This window comes from Gymnoscopelus microlampas (assembly GCF_963454915.1).
Source record: "Gymnoscopelus microlampas genome assembly, chromosome: 12".
NCBI classification, from domain to species: Eukaryota; Metazoa; Chordata; class Actinopteri; order Myctophiformes; family Myctophidae; genus Gymnoscopelus; species Gymnoscopelus microlampas.
Window position 1 is genome coordinate 12,663,804 of NC_139949.1, and position 15,437 is coordinate 12,679,240.

Consider the following 15,437-nt stretch of genomic DNA (forward strand, 5'->3'; position numbering starts at 1 on the left):
ACAAGAGAAACGGTACAGTCACGACTCAGACAATAGACAGACAGTTGACCAGTCAAGGCACATACTGTACAAGACATCAGCAATAGTAGTCTCCTGTAAATATTAATGCAAAACATAGAGCTAGTCCGGGAAACTGAAGAGAATGGTTTCACTTTGGAGAAATACAGAACAAACATGTTCAGTTTTAAAGGAACATACAGTATAGTCAGACCAGGTTTAATCAGTACTCAAGGTTAGTGGGGGTTGCAAATGCACAGATCTGGGTTTAAAGCTCACAACTCTTTTATCCACTGCCATAAATGATTGGCAGTATCTATGCCTACTCTAGATGGTTGGACTCCATGTTAAAAACGAAAACAAAAAACTATTTAAATGTAGCCTTCAGTATGAATGGCGAAGCTAAGGTTAGGAAATTACAATCACTTTGTCTGCTAAATGTAATCAATGGAAAAAACAAGAAAGCTGCATCACTCAATATGGAGTCACCATACAGTTGATTAGTTTTTGCTTTAGAACGAAGACATCTCAAGCAGAATCTGTTATGGCTTGGATTCCGTAGTGCTTACTCGGTTTCAACCTAAATTGGAATGATGAAAATACTTTTCTTGAAATAAAAATGTTTTGATAGAAAAATACCTGCTTTTCTTCTTCCTCGTTCCTCAACAGTCCGTTTTCTCCCTGTTGTAACGTTCACCAGACAACCTTAAGCAAGTAACAAGAACACCCTCTGTCTGTTTTTATAAATGTGGGGAAGGGTTTGTTTTCTCGGATTCAGGCCGTATATGATGTCAGCAAGATGTCAGCTGTCATAGCAACTGTCAACATCTTCTCCGGGGAGAAGTAATGAGGACATTATACACTAACTTTGATTTAGTTGAGAGAGATTTTGTTTCACAACTTATCCAATTTTCTTGGAAGGAAAACGTTTTCAAACACATATTCAAAGTCGTTGAGTTGTACACCACCAGACATGAAGTCACAAATATGTTATTCTTATCTTTTACATGCATTAAAAAAATAAAAGAATGCACTCCATATGTTATGTCCCCCTTTGTCACTATATTTAAATAGACATACAGTACATACACAAAGGCAGACAAAGATGTATACTTTTGTATTACATATTACATTTATTCCTTTGTGGCTATAGTATAGTATAATGCCCTTGCTTGTCTGTTTAAATCCCATGAGAAGACTCTCAGATTTCTTACTGGCTGTCTCAGTAAAGACAAACAAAAGGGAATGCTACCCTATAGCTCTTATATAATATATAAGGGTCTGTGCTATAATTTTAAAGTTAAGGTGGGTGAATCCCTAAAAGTGGAAGAATGTGATGTAGCATGCGTAAATAAAATATAAATACAATACATTTTTGCATATCAATTGATAATTAGGAAATGTTTTAAATGACAATGAAATGAAGATAGAAATAAAACAAAATGAATCCACACAGCCCTTAGATGATTCATTTTTTTATTCTGCTTCAATGTATACTAATGATTATTGAACATTGTATAGCCTATAATGAATGTGTGTGTTTGTGTAAGTATATTTTAGATGATGCTCTGACTCTATTGTATGATTTCAGAGGAATATCTCTCCTCAGCACCTTGTTTTTTTCTTATTAGCATTTACTAATGCTGTAACTCATAAACGAAGGAGCATACTGGTAGTCTGGCAAGTTGAAGGGGAAGGGCCTGGGGTTTGGCGTGGTCTTGTCTTAAATTGTATGACATTGCAGGGGGCAAGGAAATTGTATGACGTTGCAAGGGGGCATGGCAATACGTGGACCAGGCCTGGGTTTTGACCTGCTCATGACCTTCCCCCAATCATAACACACCACTAAAACTTTCTTAATGTCTGTTCTGCCCTATGGCCACCTACAGTAGCTCCTCTAGGGGCGATCTTGTACCTAGGTGTTAAATACCCCTCTCTGTTGTGAACTGTCATTCTGGTTTGAGCCTCAGAGCTTGCAGCAGCAGTATCAAGACCTTGAGAGTAGTGAGACTGTAAGTTTAGGATGATTACTTTTCATAAAATGCTTGCACTGTACAAAGCAAGACATGTATGACATGTTTATGCTAGTTCATGTGTTGTTTCAAGAAGAGATTACAACCAGAAAATGTGTTTGTGTGAAATGGCTTGTGATTACCAGTGTTCAGTTGACACTAACCTAAGTTTGACTTACCTGTTTATGTTGCCAATTCCTGTAAAGTGGAAAATATGTTTAAATGGGTATGGTCGTACAATATGCCAAAAAGTATAATGTACCGTATAATTCATTTAAGTTTATGTCATTTGTTTGACACATGCTGGCTTCAGTGCACCTGTTGCTGATCATACCTAATTAGTAGGCCTACTTACCTGCTGGACACCTGTTGTGGCTCATACTAATTAGTGCATTGATGATGACTGATCTCAATTGAAACCTATTTGACTTCCTTTGTGTTGAGTTTGTGTAAATGGGACAAGACTATGTACACTGATTGTAATACAATTATTTATTTTGATTGCAGTTTTACAAGTAAACATTGTGCCAATGAAGAAGGTGGACTTTCTCTTTATTAGTGTGGTTGCCCGAATAGGGCCCGAATAGGGCAACCAGACTATAGTACTCTTCCGACTTTATTTTAGATAAACTTTATTTTGATGCGCAATTTCTCCCACAGTTTATTTTTCCCTCACTCGTGCCATATGTCAAATTGACCGGCTTCACCGGGAATCCATGGCTTGTACTTTGCTAAGAGATTGGTTACGTAGTTCAATTGATATTGATTTATTAGTGCATTAAATGTCCCCATCCACTTTAATGGGAAAATGAAAAAACTACAATTCAAGTGTTTTTTTCTCAGAAACCGTAAGGGCTAGAGTTACAAGACTTTGAGGGCAGGTTCATAGTTTATTGCCAAATTATTAAAAAAATAATTACACCAGTCGGCCTTGTGGTGGCGCTATAACAGCCCACTTTACCTTTTGGCCTATAACTCTTGAACCGTAGGTCGTAGAATTATAATGTATTGTCGGTGTCCAGGACGAACCAGCTAACTCCATTTTCATCTTTTTTTTTTTTCATAAATCAACGCTATTGAACACCCTTTACGTCTGTGTAAAAAATCAAAACATTTGAACCAATGAAAAGTATTAAAAAGCGCCTCTGACGAAAACTCCCAATTCCATTGGATCCTCAAACTCTCCGTCAAAAACAAACAACTCCCTCCTCTCCTCTCCAGCGCTGCCTTTTCACAGCATGAGTAGAGCGCACTGCGCAGTGAACGAGGAGGAGCAACACGTAAACAAACTCCCCGTAGTCTGTTAAAACTATGCAGTGTACCTGTTTATCAAACTTAGAACTGACGCTAATGTTATGAAAACAAGTAATTATATTTCTAAAATCTATGAAGTGTTTAATGAGGAGAGCAATGTGACAAGAAGAAAGACGTTCATAGCATTTCTGCCGCGCTAGTTCTACTACCTCTTTGCAGAAGTTATTGTAATATTTAAAGTCCTGTTTATTATTGTAGGCCTATAATAAGTGTCATGAAGCATCAGGGCATTAATTCACACGCTGTTGTGATGCATTGTGAGCTTGGAGATCCATTGTTAGCTTTTGGGAATTTCTACCCTTTTGAAACCTCTCAGCAGGGAGTGGAGCTATTGTTGTTTGGACACCTAACTCCACTTCAGCTTGATTTCTGCTCATCTGAAACTACTAACTCCACTTGCGCTGGGTAAAGTGTTGATTTACCCGTGATTTGGTTAAATTGTTGATAATATAATGACACATGCAAGTATCTGACAATATATAAAGTCACTATACCAACTTTGATGAGGCAGTATTGCTTAAAAATATAAGGTTTTCTTCATTTCCTGAAAAACGTATATTTTGTTTTTTCGTTTCCTGAACAATGAGCGTTTTGGAGTTAGCAGGTTCGCGCTGGACAGCAGAGATATGTTCCCCTGGATTCCTTGGGTCATGACGCAACTCCCCATATAGGCCACGCCCATTTGCGTCTATATAGATTTTCCACACACTTTTAGCTCCTCCTCCCACATATTTTATCCACATTTTACAAAAATCGGTACACATGATCTCTGGACCCATGCGATAAACATATCCAAGTGGAATGTTGATAGTCCATACCGTTCGTCCGTAATTGGCTTCCAAATTTAGTGGGAGGGGCCTGTTTTACAAAAAATGCCCCAAATCACGAACGAAACGTCCGGTCAATCTCAAATTTAAATCACATGTCAAGGGTGGTTTACTCAACAAATCTACAAAAGCATTTCTACTTTGATCCATAGGAGGCGCCACAAATGTGCAAGATGCAAAGACATCTCAGGAGTGACATGATGATGTCATTGGCCCGCTATATTTGTGAAAGGGGCCTGTTTCTTTAGTGGGAGGGCCCTATTTCCTCAAATCAAAACGGCACGTGTCACGAACGCGGGATCCAATCGGCACCGAATTCGAATCGCACGTTGCACGGCCTCCGACGGTATTCCTCCAGGCGTATTCCTCGAGTCCCGGCAGCCGCGATCCGCGACCGGCATCGGTGCAACCACACTTTGCAATTTCCCAGAATTGCGACGTGTCTACTTGGAGCTGTTGTTGTTAACTATCTGTCACGTCACATAAATGGGCGCGTGATGAGGACAGAATAATGTCCATAGCCTACACATTCAGCTCCAGTGGTGAAAAAAGTGACACGCGCACACACACATAGGCGATTCTATATGTGGGCCAGGGGGGCAATCCCCCCCCCACCCCCCTGGTGGCCGGCCAATTTTTTTTTAAACTTTTTTATTTTTTATTATATATATTTTTTGCCAATATATGGCAAGTATATATATGCAGAATATATGCTGCGTATATGCCATATTCAGGTTCATATATGTGCATATATAGGAAATATGTCTCTTCTATGTCCACATATATTACTACATTTTTATGAATAATAAATAGATGTGTTTGCAGAATAAAATAAAAACAAAAATCGGCCTCATGAGCGCAGCCATCAGCTGATGTAGATTACCCTAACAATGCCGGCCCCAATAATTGGCCTTGGCCTGACCGATTAATTGAAGCTGTATTGTCAATTACATTGGGGCAGTGAAAACCCGACTTTCAAATTAAAACCTTTGATTAACTGGTGCTATAAACATAATTGACACATGGCATTAGCAATTAACAATGAATGTGTATGAGAGAGACGGAGGACATGATGTACAACTGGTATAATCACATGCTGCACTACTGTTAGTGTTTCATGGCTTTAGTAGTAATGTCATTGCATAGGCTATCATTATTAGGGCATGCTTCCTGGTGGAAATGTGCACCCTATTGAGCACACCTTTCAAGTTAACAGTGCAATGATGTTTGGCTAACATTGACTCAATTATTCAGGTACATCTGGCTATGTTTTAATGACTATGGAGAAAATGTAATTATGCTTAAAATATAAAAGTATAGATATTAACAGAAGAATAGTCTGTGTTTAAGGACGATATACAGTTTTGCCAAACCACTGCTTTTGCAAATGAAATATGCTATTGCATTAAGCCGGGGTTTAATGCATTGTGTATTTTATTTTATTTGTATTTATTTTTATAGTGGGGAATTTATTGATGAAACTAGACGTTCAAAAACACAGGCAGTGCCCATTAACCAATTTTCAGTTGATAGCTCTGACAGTCGAGGTCTGTTTGAGCATAATCTTTTTGGTGAATTGCTTAATTAAACTCAAGCGCAACTCTTTCGTGACAAGGCCATAGATAATGGGGTTGATGACCGGTGGAATGCTAACAAATAAAATGCCACAGAACTTCTTGGCATTCGGAGAAGCCGTGCTGAATCGCTGGCTCATGATGATGACCACAGAGGACAGCTCGTAGAAGACGTAGATCACCAGGTGTGTGGCACAGGTCTGGATTGCTTTGCTGCGACTCCCACTGTCGGTGCTGTGCCTGACGCAGGCCTGGAGGATCTTGATGTAGGAGAAGGCAATAACGAGGAAGGTGCCGGTGCTCAGACACCAGGTCATGCTCAAACCTGAAAACAGACAAGAGACCCGTCACCCATTTATACGTGACCTTTTTTTCAGGCATTTCTGCTTTACTGTGCTAGGACAGTGAAGGGAGTTAAACATGAAAGGACTGAGGGGAGGGATGCCATCCTTTTGTATAGCAGGTCATTGAGCTGGAATTGAACACAGGACATTGTGATTATGTGGCCAATGCTCTAACGTACAGAATGAGGTTCGATGCCTTGCTGAAGGGAACTTCAACAGGATGCTTTGAATAACCCTGTGTTCTCTGTTATGTGACAGGACTCTGTAACCACTAGTAGGCTAACCGGTAACATTGTAAACACTAGTTAAGTGGAAAGACTTGTTAAAGGGACAGTTCACCTCCAAAATAATTGTTTTTCTATCAATTAGTCACCCCATGGAGACTTGAATTCATGGATATTTTTGTCGCATTCCTAAGCCAATAATTTGATGACCGGCAGCGGTTCCGGTAGGAGACAAAGAGTCTCCTTTGTATCTCCTACCGGAACCGCTGCCTACTGGTCCACTGGTCATCAAATTATTGGCTTAGGAATGCGACAGAAACAAAAAGATATCCGTGAATTCAAGTCTCCATGGGGTGAAAAATAGATAGAAAAAAAGTAATTGTTTGGGTGAACTATCCCTTCAAGAAAGAAACAAAAATAAACTACATAAGAAATAATTGAAGTCCTCTTTAGTAAGCACTCAAGGCTGAAAATTAGAAATCCTATGCTATACTATATACATCCCATATATTATTAGTCTACCTGAACTTAAATCTAATGTGGTTCTTTTAAATAAGTGTTTTCTTTCATAACCAGGCTAAATACATGATTTTATGATTGTGAAATCTCATGCACCCCTTTGGAAAAAGTAAAATGACGAATCTACTGTATAACAGATTGAAATCTAAAACCATGTAAAACAGCTACCAGCAAACCTTGTTACTAAAGTAAATTATGAATAACTTGACCCTAATAACCCTTTCGTTTTATTCAAAATTTTGTAAGAATAGTCTAAGTTTGTTAATAATTTATTATTGTGGATATAGAGTTCTTAAACCTGACCATAGATATTGTTTATTGGAGTGGGCGCACAGGCATTTCGCAGAATGGAGCGGTTACTACAGTAGACATGGTTGATGATGTTGCCACACAGCGGTGTGCCCACATTGAGGGCAAAGAGCACGCCAATTAAGAGAAAAGCAACCAGCCAGGGCAGGACACATGAGAAGACCAGCCGGGAAGACGTCATAATGGCATGGTACCTCAGTGGCTCACATACAGCCAAATACCTGTAAAACAAAATCATCATAATTAGTACATTAGTACCAGTTGTCGTATACGTAAAAAGGTACATAGTTTGATCATCTTTTTTAGGGGCAATGATCACAAATGCACAGTCAAAACAGGTTCATATGTACTTGGCAGTAGAAAGCATAATACAGTAGCCTACATCTGTGGTTCTCAACCTGTGGGTCGGGACCCCCAGGGGGGTCCCCACATGATTTTGGGGGGGTCCCCAGATGACAGTGAAGTGACAATTTATGGACTTTCAAGACCTTTTTAATACCTAAAAAATTAAAATAAATTAAACAAAAGAAAAAGACCATTACTGCATCAAAAGTAATCAACAAACTATATTATAAAACATTGGCCAAATTCTCAAATAATATAAGAAAGAGGCAAATATTGTGAAAATAGCCGAAAATAGCGTTGCGAGGCGTTGTGAGCTTGTAGATCTGCTATTTTCACAATATTTATCTGTGGAACGGAGTCAAACAAAATGGGGGGTCCCCAGTTCAAATATGATTATTTTGGGGGTCACGGCCTGAAAAGGTTGAGAACCACTGGCCTACATTGCCATAATTGCCACGTTGTTTTCAAGCTAATGAGTAAAATCTTACAAACAGTTTTAGATTAGCCTGAAGTTGAGTAGCACAAATGGCAATACAGTATAGTATATGACGACACCGTTTAATGCACATTACCCTAACATTAATTCACCCTTGTTTGAATTTAGGACCACAAAGTTCAAAGCATAAAGGTAGCATGAAAAAAAAAAGTTTTGCTGAAGCCACAAACAATTTAATAAGACTCGTAAAAATAGCCTTAGCAACAGCCAATAAGTGTATAGCCCTTAGGTGGAAGGACGAACTCCCACCACCAACCTCTTTGTGGTTTAGGGAACTAACCTCTTGTATTCCTAGTGAAAGAATAATGTACCTCAAACAGAAGTCTGAGGATTTTGAGGGAATCTGGCGTAAACTAATTGACTTCACTGAGGCAAATGAATGAGGCTCTGCAGTCCAATACCTGTCATAGGCCATTGCTGAAAGAATGGTCTGCACCGCAGCACCGTAAACGTGCACGGAGAAGGCCTGGGAGATGGCAGTGTTGTAAGCGATGCTCTTTTGCCCCGTCAAGAAGTGTATCATGAGGCGAACCAGCACAGTCGTCGGTCCCAGCAGATCGCAGACTGCCAGGTTGCAGACCATCACATACATGGGTCTGTGCAGTGCCCTGTCGCATATGATGCCACTCACCACCAGCCCATTGCCCAGCACCGCCGTCAGGTAGTTGAGCAGAATTAGGAAGAAAAGCCAAGACCCCTGGCCTTCTGCCACCTGAAAGCCTTCCATTTCAAACACAATCGGCATCTTCAGGGGGGTAACCATTGTCACGTTTTCCATCAGAATCAACAGAACTCTAAACAGAATAATTGAAAAGGAAACAATGATTGACAAATACATAATATACCGGTGTGTATACAGTACACGTGTATATATTATCTTTACATTATAGATGTATTTGTTTGCCAAGCATGAATACAGGAGAACCACAAGATAAATGTTTCATGGGGAAATTAAAGATGGAAATGAAATAATAAATAAAAAGATGTATTATTCATTCAAGTTATTTGATCACTATGTTGTATTCCTCCCATTTTTTTTGGGGGGGGGGGGGGGGGGTGTCTGTGAAAGTCATCCCTGTGCCCATTTCAACAGTAACTGAAATAGTATATCCCATGTCACATGATTTAAATTACACACCATTAACTTATCTTTTCTAGCAATTGTTGTGAATCTACAAAAACATTACGGTTCAAGTTTCATATATCATCCATCATGAGGATATTTGAGAGTCGTAGAATTCTAATGAGATGTGTTGAGATGTGTGCTGTGGTCTACCTGTCTGAGGTGTGCTCTTGTCCTGGTAGAAGAATCAATTGGCGGTCCATTTTATAATTGGATGTAACTTTCTTTTTTTTCTTTTTGTCCCCGCCAGGCCGAAGGTGTGGCCGAGACCACTGTTGTGTTCTACTGTGTGCAGGAGTGGCTTGTTTTGAAACGCAGCGTCCAATTTCGGTGACACTTTGCACGCACATTCCCACTAGGCCGAGGAAGACATGCCACCCTTTTCACATTGTCCTGTTATAGCGCCACCAGTAGGCCGAGTTTTGTAAAACATTTTTTTTTATATTACTCCTTCAGATTCTGTTCAAAAGTCACGCAAATATCAGTATCTCTATAGTCATGTGATCAAGACGATTTTTTATATTCCATCCTGATTGGCTAACATTGGCTCCCAAAGTTTGCAGCATTGGTCCGTTTTCATGAACGCAGCGTGCAATTTCCATGAAATGTTGCATGCACATTCCCACTAGGCCGAGGAGGAAATGCCACCCTTTTCATATTGGCCCGTTATTGCGCCACCAGGAGGCCACAATAACCTAACTGACCGAGGGGCAGTTTTTCTAGTTTTCTTTGTTTTGATAGGATAGTAGAGAGAGATCTCTGACTGCAGAGAGAGAGAGAACATACACATTCAGATTCAACTTTATTGTTACAACACATGATTACAAACTGTCTGTCTGTCTGTCTGTCTGTCTGTCTGTCTGTCTGTCTGTCTGTCTGTCTCTGCAAAGGACACGCCAAATCTCTGCCTTTCCTGATTGGCCAATGGCCAGTCAGTGTTAATGCTGATGAAGGCCTGAGGAGCCGAAACGTGTCCGTTTGTCAGACTTTCGTGATAAAACTTCTTCCGTGAGTGCAGACTGTTTCTCTGTTTGCTGTGAGTCTGCACCGGTCCTTCATTAATTGAATACATAGGCGAACTGTTAATAAAGTATTCACTCAATTCTTGCATTGTTCTCGATGTGGCGCCCGAGTAGTATAATATAAAATCTGATTGGCTGATATGTGTGGCGTTGTGTGACAAAATGTGAGATAGATACGTCTGAGACTCTGACACATGACAACATGTACAACGGCTACATAAAGGAGTATTGTACAAACGGATGTGCATTATTCCCGACTTGCACATCGCTCCCGACTTGCTATATTATAATATATGCAGTATAATAATCATAATAATAATGTGTGTGTGTGTGTGTGTGTGTGTGTGTGTGTGTGTGTGTGTGTGTGTGTGTGTGTGTGTGTGTGTGTGTGTGTGTGTGTGTGTGTGTGTGTGTGTACTGAGGTACACAATCCAGGTGCAATCATGTGGTTTAGGGTTGTGTTAATGGCACTGGTACACCGTGGTACAGTAGTATTACAGTGTGGTGTGTAATGAGCAGTCCATGTGGGAGCGCAAAGGTACCCCCATCACTCCCACTGACCAACAGGTAATAGAATTAGGGATTAAACAGTGTAGGATCTGGGGCCCGACTCCAGGGGCCAGTGGACAGAGGTCAACTTTGGTCTCAGTGGTGGATGTGCAGTGGGCTCACTTCTTATCCCTACTGTACCAATTATTTATCCTCATTCTCCCCCCCCCCCCCCCCCCTCTCTCTCTCTCTCTCTTTCTCTCCCTGTTGTTTGGAGCTGTCTAATATCCTTTTAGTGTTTTGTTGTTTTGTAATAGTATTAGTCTGTTACTCATCCTATTTTGTATTATTCGTCAATGCAAAGCCCTTTTTTGAGGAATATGGAAAAGTTTCAGAATCTTGCAGTTGCCTTTGAGAGTGAAGTGAATTCCAAGGCCCCATAGATCCCGGGAGCTATCATGATTGGCACATACTTTTTAATAGCGTAACTTATTTTGTATTAGCTATCATGTGCTGTAATTGGTGTTATCTTCTGGGTTGCAGACAGATAGGTCTGATAAACATCCCTCACCTGGCCACTCTCATGGCTCCCTTGGGGCTAATTATCATCATATACTGTTAATAGGTGTTTTGCTCAAACCAGTTCACAGAGGATCTCATTAATGATTGTCTCCTGTCGCAGGGAGCGATGTTATTCTGATGAGTGACGAGGAGTCGGGTTAGCAGGGATGAAACAGTCACCATTAGGGGCATTGTGGTCTCTTGGGCTTTTAGCAAACAACTGTAACGCTACAGTAATTATCTCCTCTAGGCCGGAACAGCCAGAGACAGGGATTATACTTTCATCCCTGTCTGTCTGTCCTTCCGTGTCTGTCTGTCTGTCCATCTGCCTGTCTGTGAGCAGTTGCTCTCAGGCACTACTGGACCGAGCGGCATGGAAGGCCAAGGAAGGACCTCCACCCCACATTGTTCTCTGTCAAATGGAGTCTCAGTGCTGGGACAATAACAGGCTGAATTCAGGTTTTGGCCCACAGCCTAACTATTGAACCGTAGGAGAAAAAAGGAGGGGGTTAAATAACCCTAAAAATTTGGGTTTTCATAACATGGATAGTAGTATTAAAGTTTTGTCTACATTCACTTATATACTGTAGGCTACATAAAATGTGCATTATTGTTTACATGGTGGAAATTGCTTTTTCAATCTAGGTTCCTCATCATGGTATCTGAATAATTGTACCATCACTGAGAAAAATGGAAATCCAAATACAAGTGAAAATAGTGAGACCCTGACAGTCAGTCTGCTTTCAAATTAATATTGTTATAGCAGGGAAAGGATACAGAATATAATTCCAAGACATACAATTATAATATACAATATTGTACACCTTTATTGAACCCCAGAATTACTACTCAGGTAATCTGGCAACTCAGCAAATACAGACAAAAGCATTTTCATTTAGTATTTAAAATAAACTGGTGTGATACCTGCCAGTGGTGGACTAAACACTCAACCCCAGTGAGTGAAGTGAAAGTTAAAGTGAAGTTGTACTTCAGTTTACGTATTGGAGTACTTGCTTTTAAAAAATGCTATTCAATATAGGATCCAAAAGTACAAATTACAAAGTACATTTTCTTTTTAAGATCAATGAATGCTTTATTACATTTCTGACATTTTCCCAAAACATCTTAAAAAGAAATATCAATAATAGTGAAAAAGGCAGATCTTCAAGTTCACAGCGTTGTGAACTTGGGCCATCCCCATACCACCTGCCATTGTGCATACATAGTCCAGTGTTATTTCCCTATACCAGAATCTCAGAAAAGTTTTTTTTTTTTTGCTATCAAGTGAATTTGATGCTGAAAGATATTCATTTCCTCCAAGAGAAATAAATACAAATGCACCCTTGCACAAATGCCCATTTTGGAAAATATATATCATGCATTGATCAAATGCATTTATAGACAGTACTATACATCTACGAAATAATATCTGTTTAGCAAATGTATTTTCTTATATTCATCAAATGCATTTAAATACATTTAGAAAAGTGCATTGAGTACATTTATTGAAAGCATTTATAAAATGTATTTAACTCGCGTTTGAGTACATTTGATGAACGCATTTAAAAATAAATGTTACATTGGTGTTTCCTTTAGCTCAAAGTGGTCCTCTTTTCTCTTCTGCTTCCGGACGACCAGCATGGCCAGCACGAAGAAGATCAGGCCTCCAATGATGAAGCTGAGCTGAACGCCCAAGAACCTACGGGCCAGCAACACAGTACAATGCCACTGAATTTATTTATGCCGTAAAATTGATCTTAAATCACTATTCTAGATTAGATGTACACAGTGTTAATTTATCCACTTCTAACTCTGAGAGCGTAAAATGTAACTACAGTATAATTGACCAAAAAGTGTCCATAGAGACCATAGGCTACTGTAGACCAGTGGTTTTCAACCTTTTTCGCGTCAAGGACCCCCAAATTGACACATATTAGCCCACGGATCCCCATTGGAAAAGATATGCCAGGGACTCAACCATTTCTTGGGGGTCTTAATCTACACTGTATCATCATCATTAGTGTTCATGTAACTCTGAGAGTGTACAAATGGACCCAAATGGACCATTTGGTTCCATTTGTACACTTGAGTTACAGACACGTAAGGGTCAATTTGGTTTCTAACTATTCATTTGGCTGGGGACACCTTGGAACCCCCCCAAGGACCACTGGTGGTCCCTGGACCACTGGTTGAGAACCACTGCTGTAGACCAAGAACAAGAACGTAGCTACCGACTATCTGTCAAGATTATTGTGAGCGGTTCGAAGTTCCAATCTTAATCCTCCTGATTTGCTAACAGACAATCGGGGCCGTCCCGATAATTTTCAAATATGTTTGGTATTTATCTGGAGGATACCATCACTACTGTTCGGGTTGGACGACACGGATGTTTGTCAGCACCAAAGTAGATTTTGTTTAATCGTACGCAAATAGGCAATAGTAGGCACATTTGTAACAACATGCATATAGCCGTACAGTATTGTAGGAGTCAAAGTGTTACTTTCACAGCAGCACCCATACTGCATGCTTGATGTGAAATAAATCAGTATTGAGCAACTGCACAGTTGCGCCTACTTATCACTGACAATTTTTGGTTGTAGTTGTACTAAATAAGTTGTATATAGATTGCTGCCATACAAGCTCCTCAGCACTCCACTTTCTAAGCTGGATGCAGCAAGCTGGATGTTGTTGCTTTTGGGTGCTTTTCGACACAACAATAAAATCACTTTTGGTGTGAGTGTGGGGTTAGGGATAAGGTGAGAAGCTTAGCCATCCGTGAGGGACTTGAAGTAGAGCCGCTTCTAGTTTGCTTAGAAAGGAGCCAGGCCCGGACCGCTGACCTAGCGGCCCGGGCACTTAGGCTCTAATGTAGCCTGACAGTGCATCGTGGGTTCGAGTCCCGTTCCCAACAATCTTTTGCTGCATGTCTCTCCCCATCTCTCTCTCCCTGTTTCCTGTCCATCTCCACTGTACACTATCAATTAAAGGCAGAAAAGCCCCCAAAAAAATATATATATATAAAAAAAAAAAGAGCCAGTTGCGGTTGGATATCTATTATGGATGCCTCCTGATCGCCTCCCCAGGGAGGTTTTCCAGGCACGTCCAACTAGGAGGAGACCATGGGGCAGAGTGAAGACCAGGTGGATTATATCTCCATTCTGGCCTGGGAATGCCACAGGATCCCCCAGTCTGAGCTGGCTAATGTGGTCAGGGAAAGATGGATGGCTGGATGTATGGACGGACTTGGACAGTTTTTAGCTGTACAATCTTTTTTTTTTTTTTAAATAATTTTTATCCCACGATTTTGTAACCCTTATTTTTCACCCGGTGCCAATTTTCTAAGTGATCCTGGGCACTACACTCCCCTCACCAGCCTAGGGAGGCCAGGGCCGAGCTCATGCCTCCTTCAATGCATGAGAGCCAACTGACCTTCTTGTCATCTGACAGGAGGGAGTTTCCCTGGTTGGACGTAGCGCGTGAAAGGAACACGTTATTCCAACCAGTTCCCTTCCCCTCCATCAGGCGCCCCGGCTGTCATGGGGGAGGAGTTTAGTGACCAGGATTACTACATGTTTTTGTGAGGGTATCAACTACCCTGAGAGACACGGGGAGAACATGCAAACTCCACACAGAGTAGGCCCTTTCGCCAACCCCACCTAGGGTATGGGCGCTGATGACGCGGAGGAGGAGACACGCCCCCAGCGCCCACAGCGTCCCCGGCGGGAATTGAACCCAGGACCTTCTAGCTGTGAGGCGACAGCGCTACCGACTGCGCCACCGTGCCCTGTATTTAGCTGTACAATCTAACATAACTTATCGGCTAATGTAATGAAAACCCTGCTTGGGAGGTACTTGCTTCTGTCTGAAGTCGACCATGTCGTAGTAGAGACAGGAAGTCCTCGTGCCACACCTCTCGCCCCACAGGATACAGGTGGTGTCTATGACAGCGCCATACAACACCGGGCCTGGCAAGAAAGCTGTAAAGAGAGAGTTGTTTGTGACCAAAAATTAAGATAAAGTGAAATTCCATAGGCCCTTTACACCTTCACAGTAAAATACTCAGGGCCCTATTTAGGGCCATACTGGCTAAACCCACTATTTGAGGATTTAGGAGTGCGCAAGGAGTGTTCCCGTGCAAAAGTTGCTGTTTTGGGACACCTGCCTTATCCGCAAAACACCTGCACTACTATTACATTATGCATAGGTGTGGTTTGGGTGTTACAATAATAAAACCATTCACCGTGCCAGATGTCATTGCCTTTAAGAGAAGACTGCGCAAGC

General features: G+C 41.0%; 2 protein-coding genes across 2 annotated transcripts in view; both read right to left on the bottom strand.

The window, feature by feature from the left end:
* Nucleotides 1–5,672: 5,672 nt before the first annotated feature.
* On the bottom strand, nucleotides 5,673–8,739 carry LOC311057207 (olfactory receptor 10A6-like; the record flags this gene model as incomplete). The annotated part of the gene is made up of 3 exons (XM_084074156.1): nucleotides 5,673–6,049; nucleotides 7,115–7,341; nucleotides 8,363–8,739. The coding sequence occupies 3 exons, from the start codon at nucleotides 8,737–8,739 to the stop codon at nucleotides 5,673–5,675; spliced, it is 981 nt and encodes a 326-aa protein (XP_083930282.1).
* Nucleotides 8,740–12,731: 3,992 nt separating this feature from the next.
* Nucleotides 12,732–15,437, bottom strand: part of LOC311057208 (solute carrier organic anion transporter family member 2B1-like) — a gene marked incomplete at its 3' end in the record, with an annotated part of 17,524 nt that continues 14,818 nt past the window's right edge. Inside the window, exons 14-15 of the mRNA XM_084074157.1 lie at nucleotides 15,009–15,133; nucleotides 12,732–12,839 (exon numbers count right to left, since the gene is read on the bottom strand). Of these exons, the coding sequence (XP_083930283.1) occupies nucleotides 12,732–12,839; nucleotides 15,009–15,133 (233 nt within the window). The remainder of the gene's footprint in view (nucleotides 12,840–15,008; nucleotides 15,134–15,437) is intronic.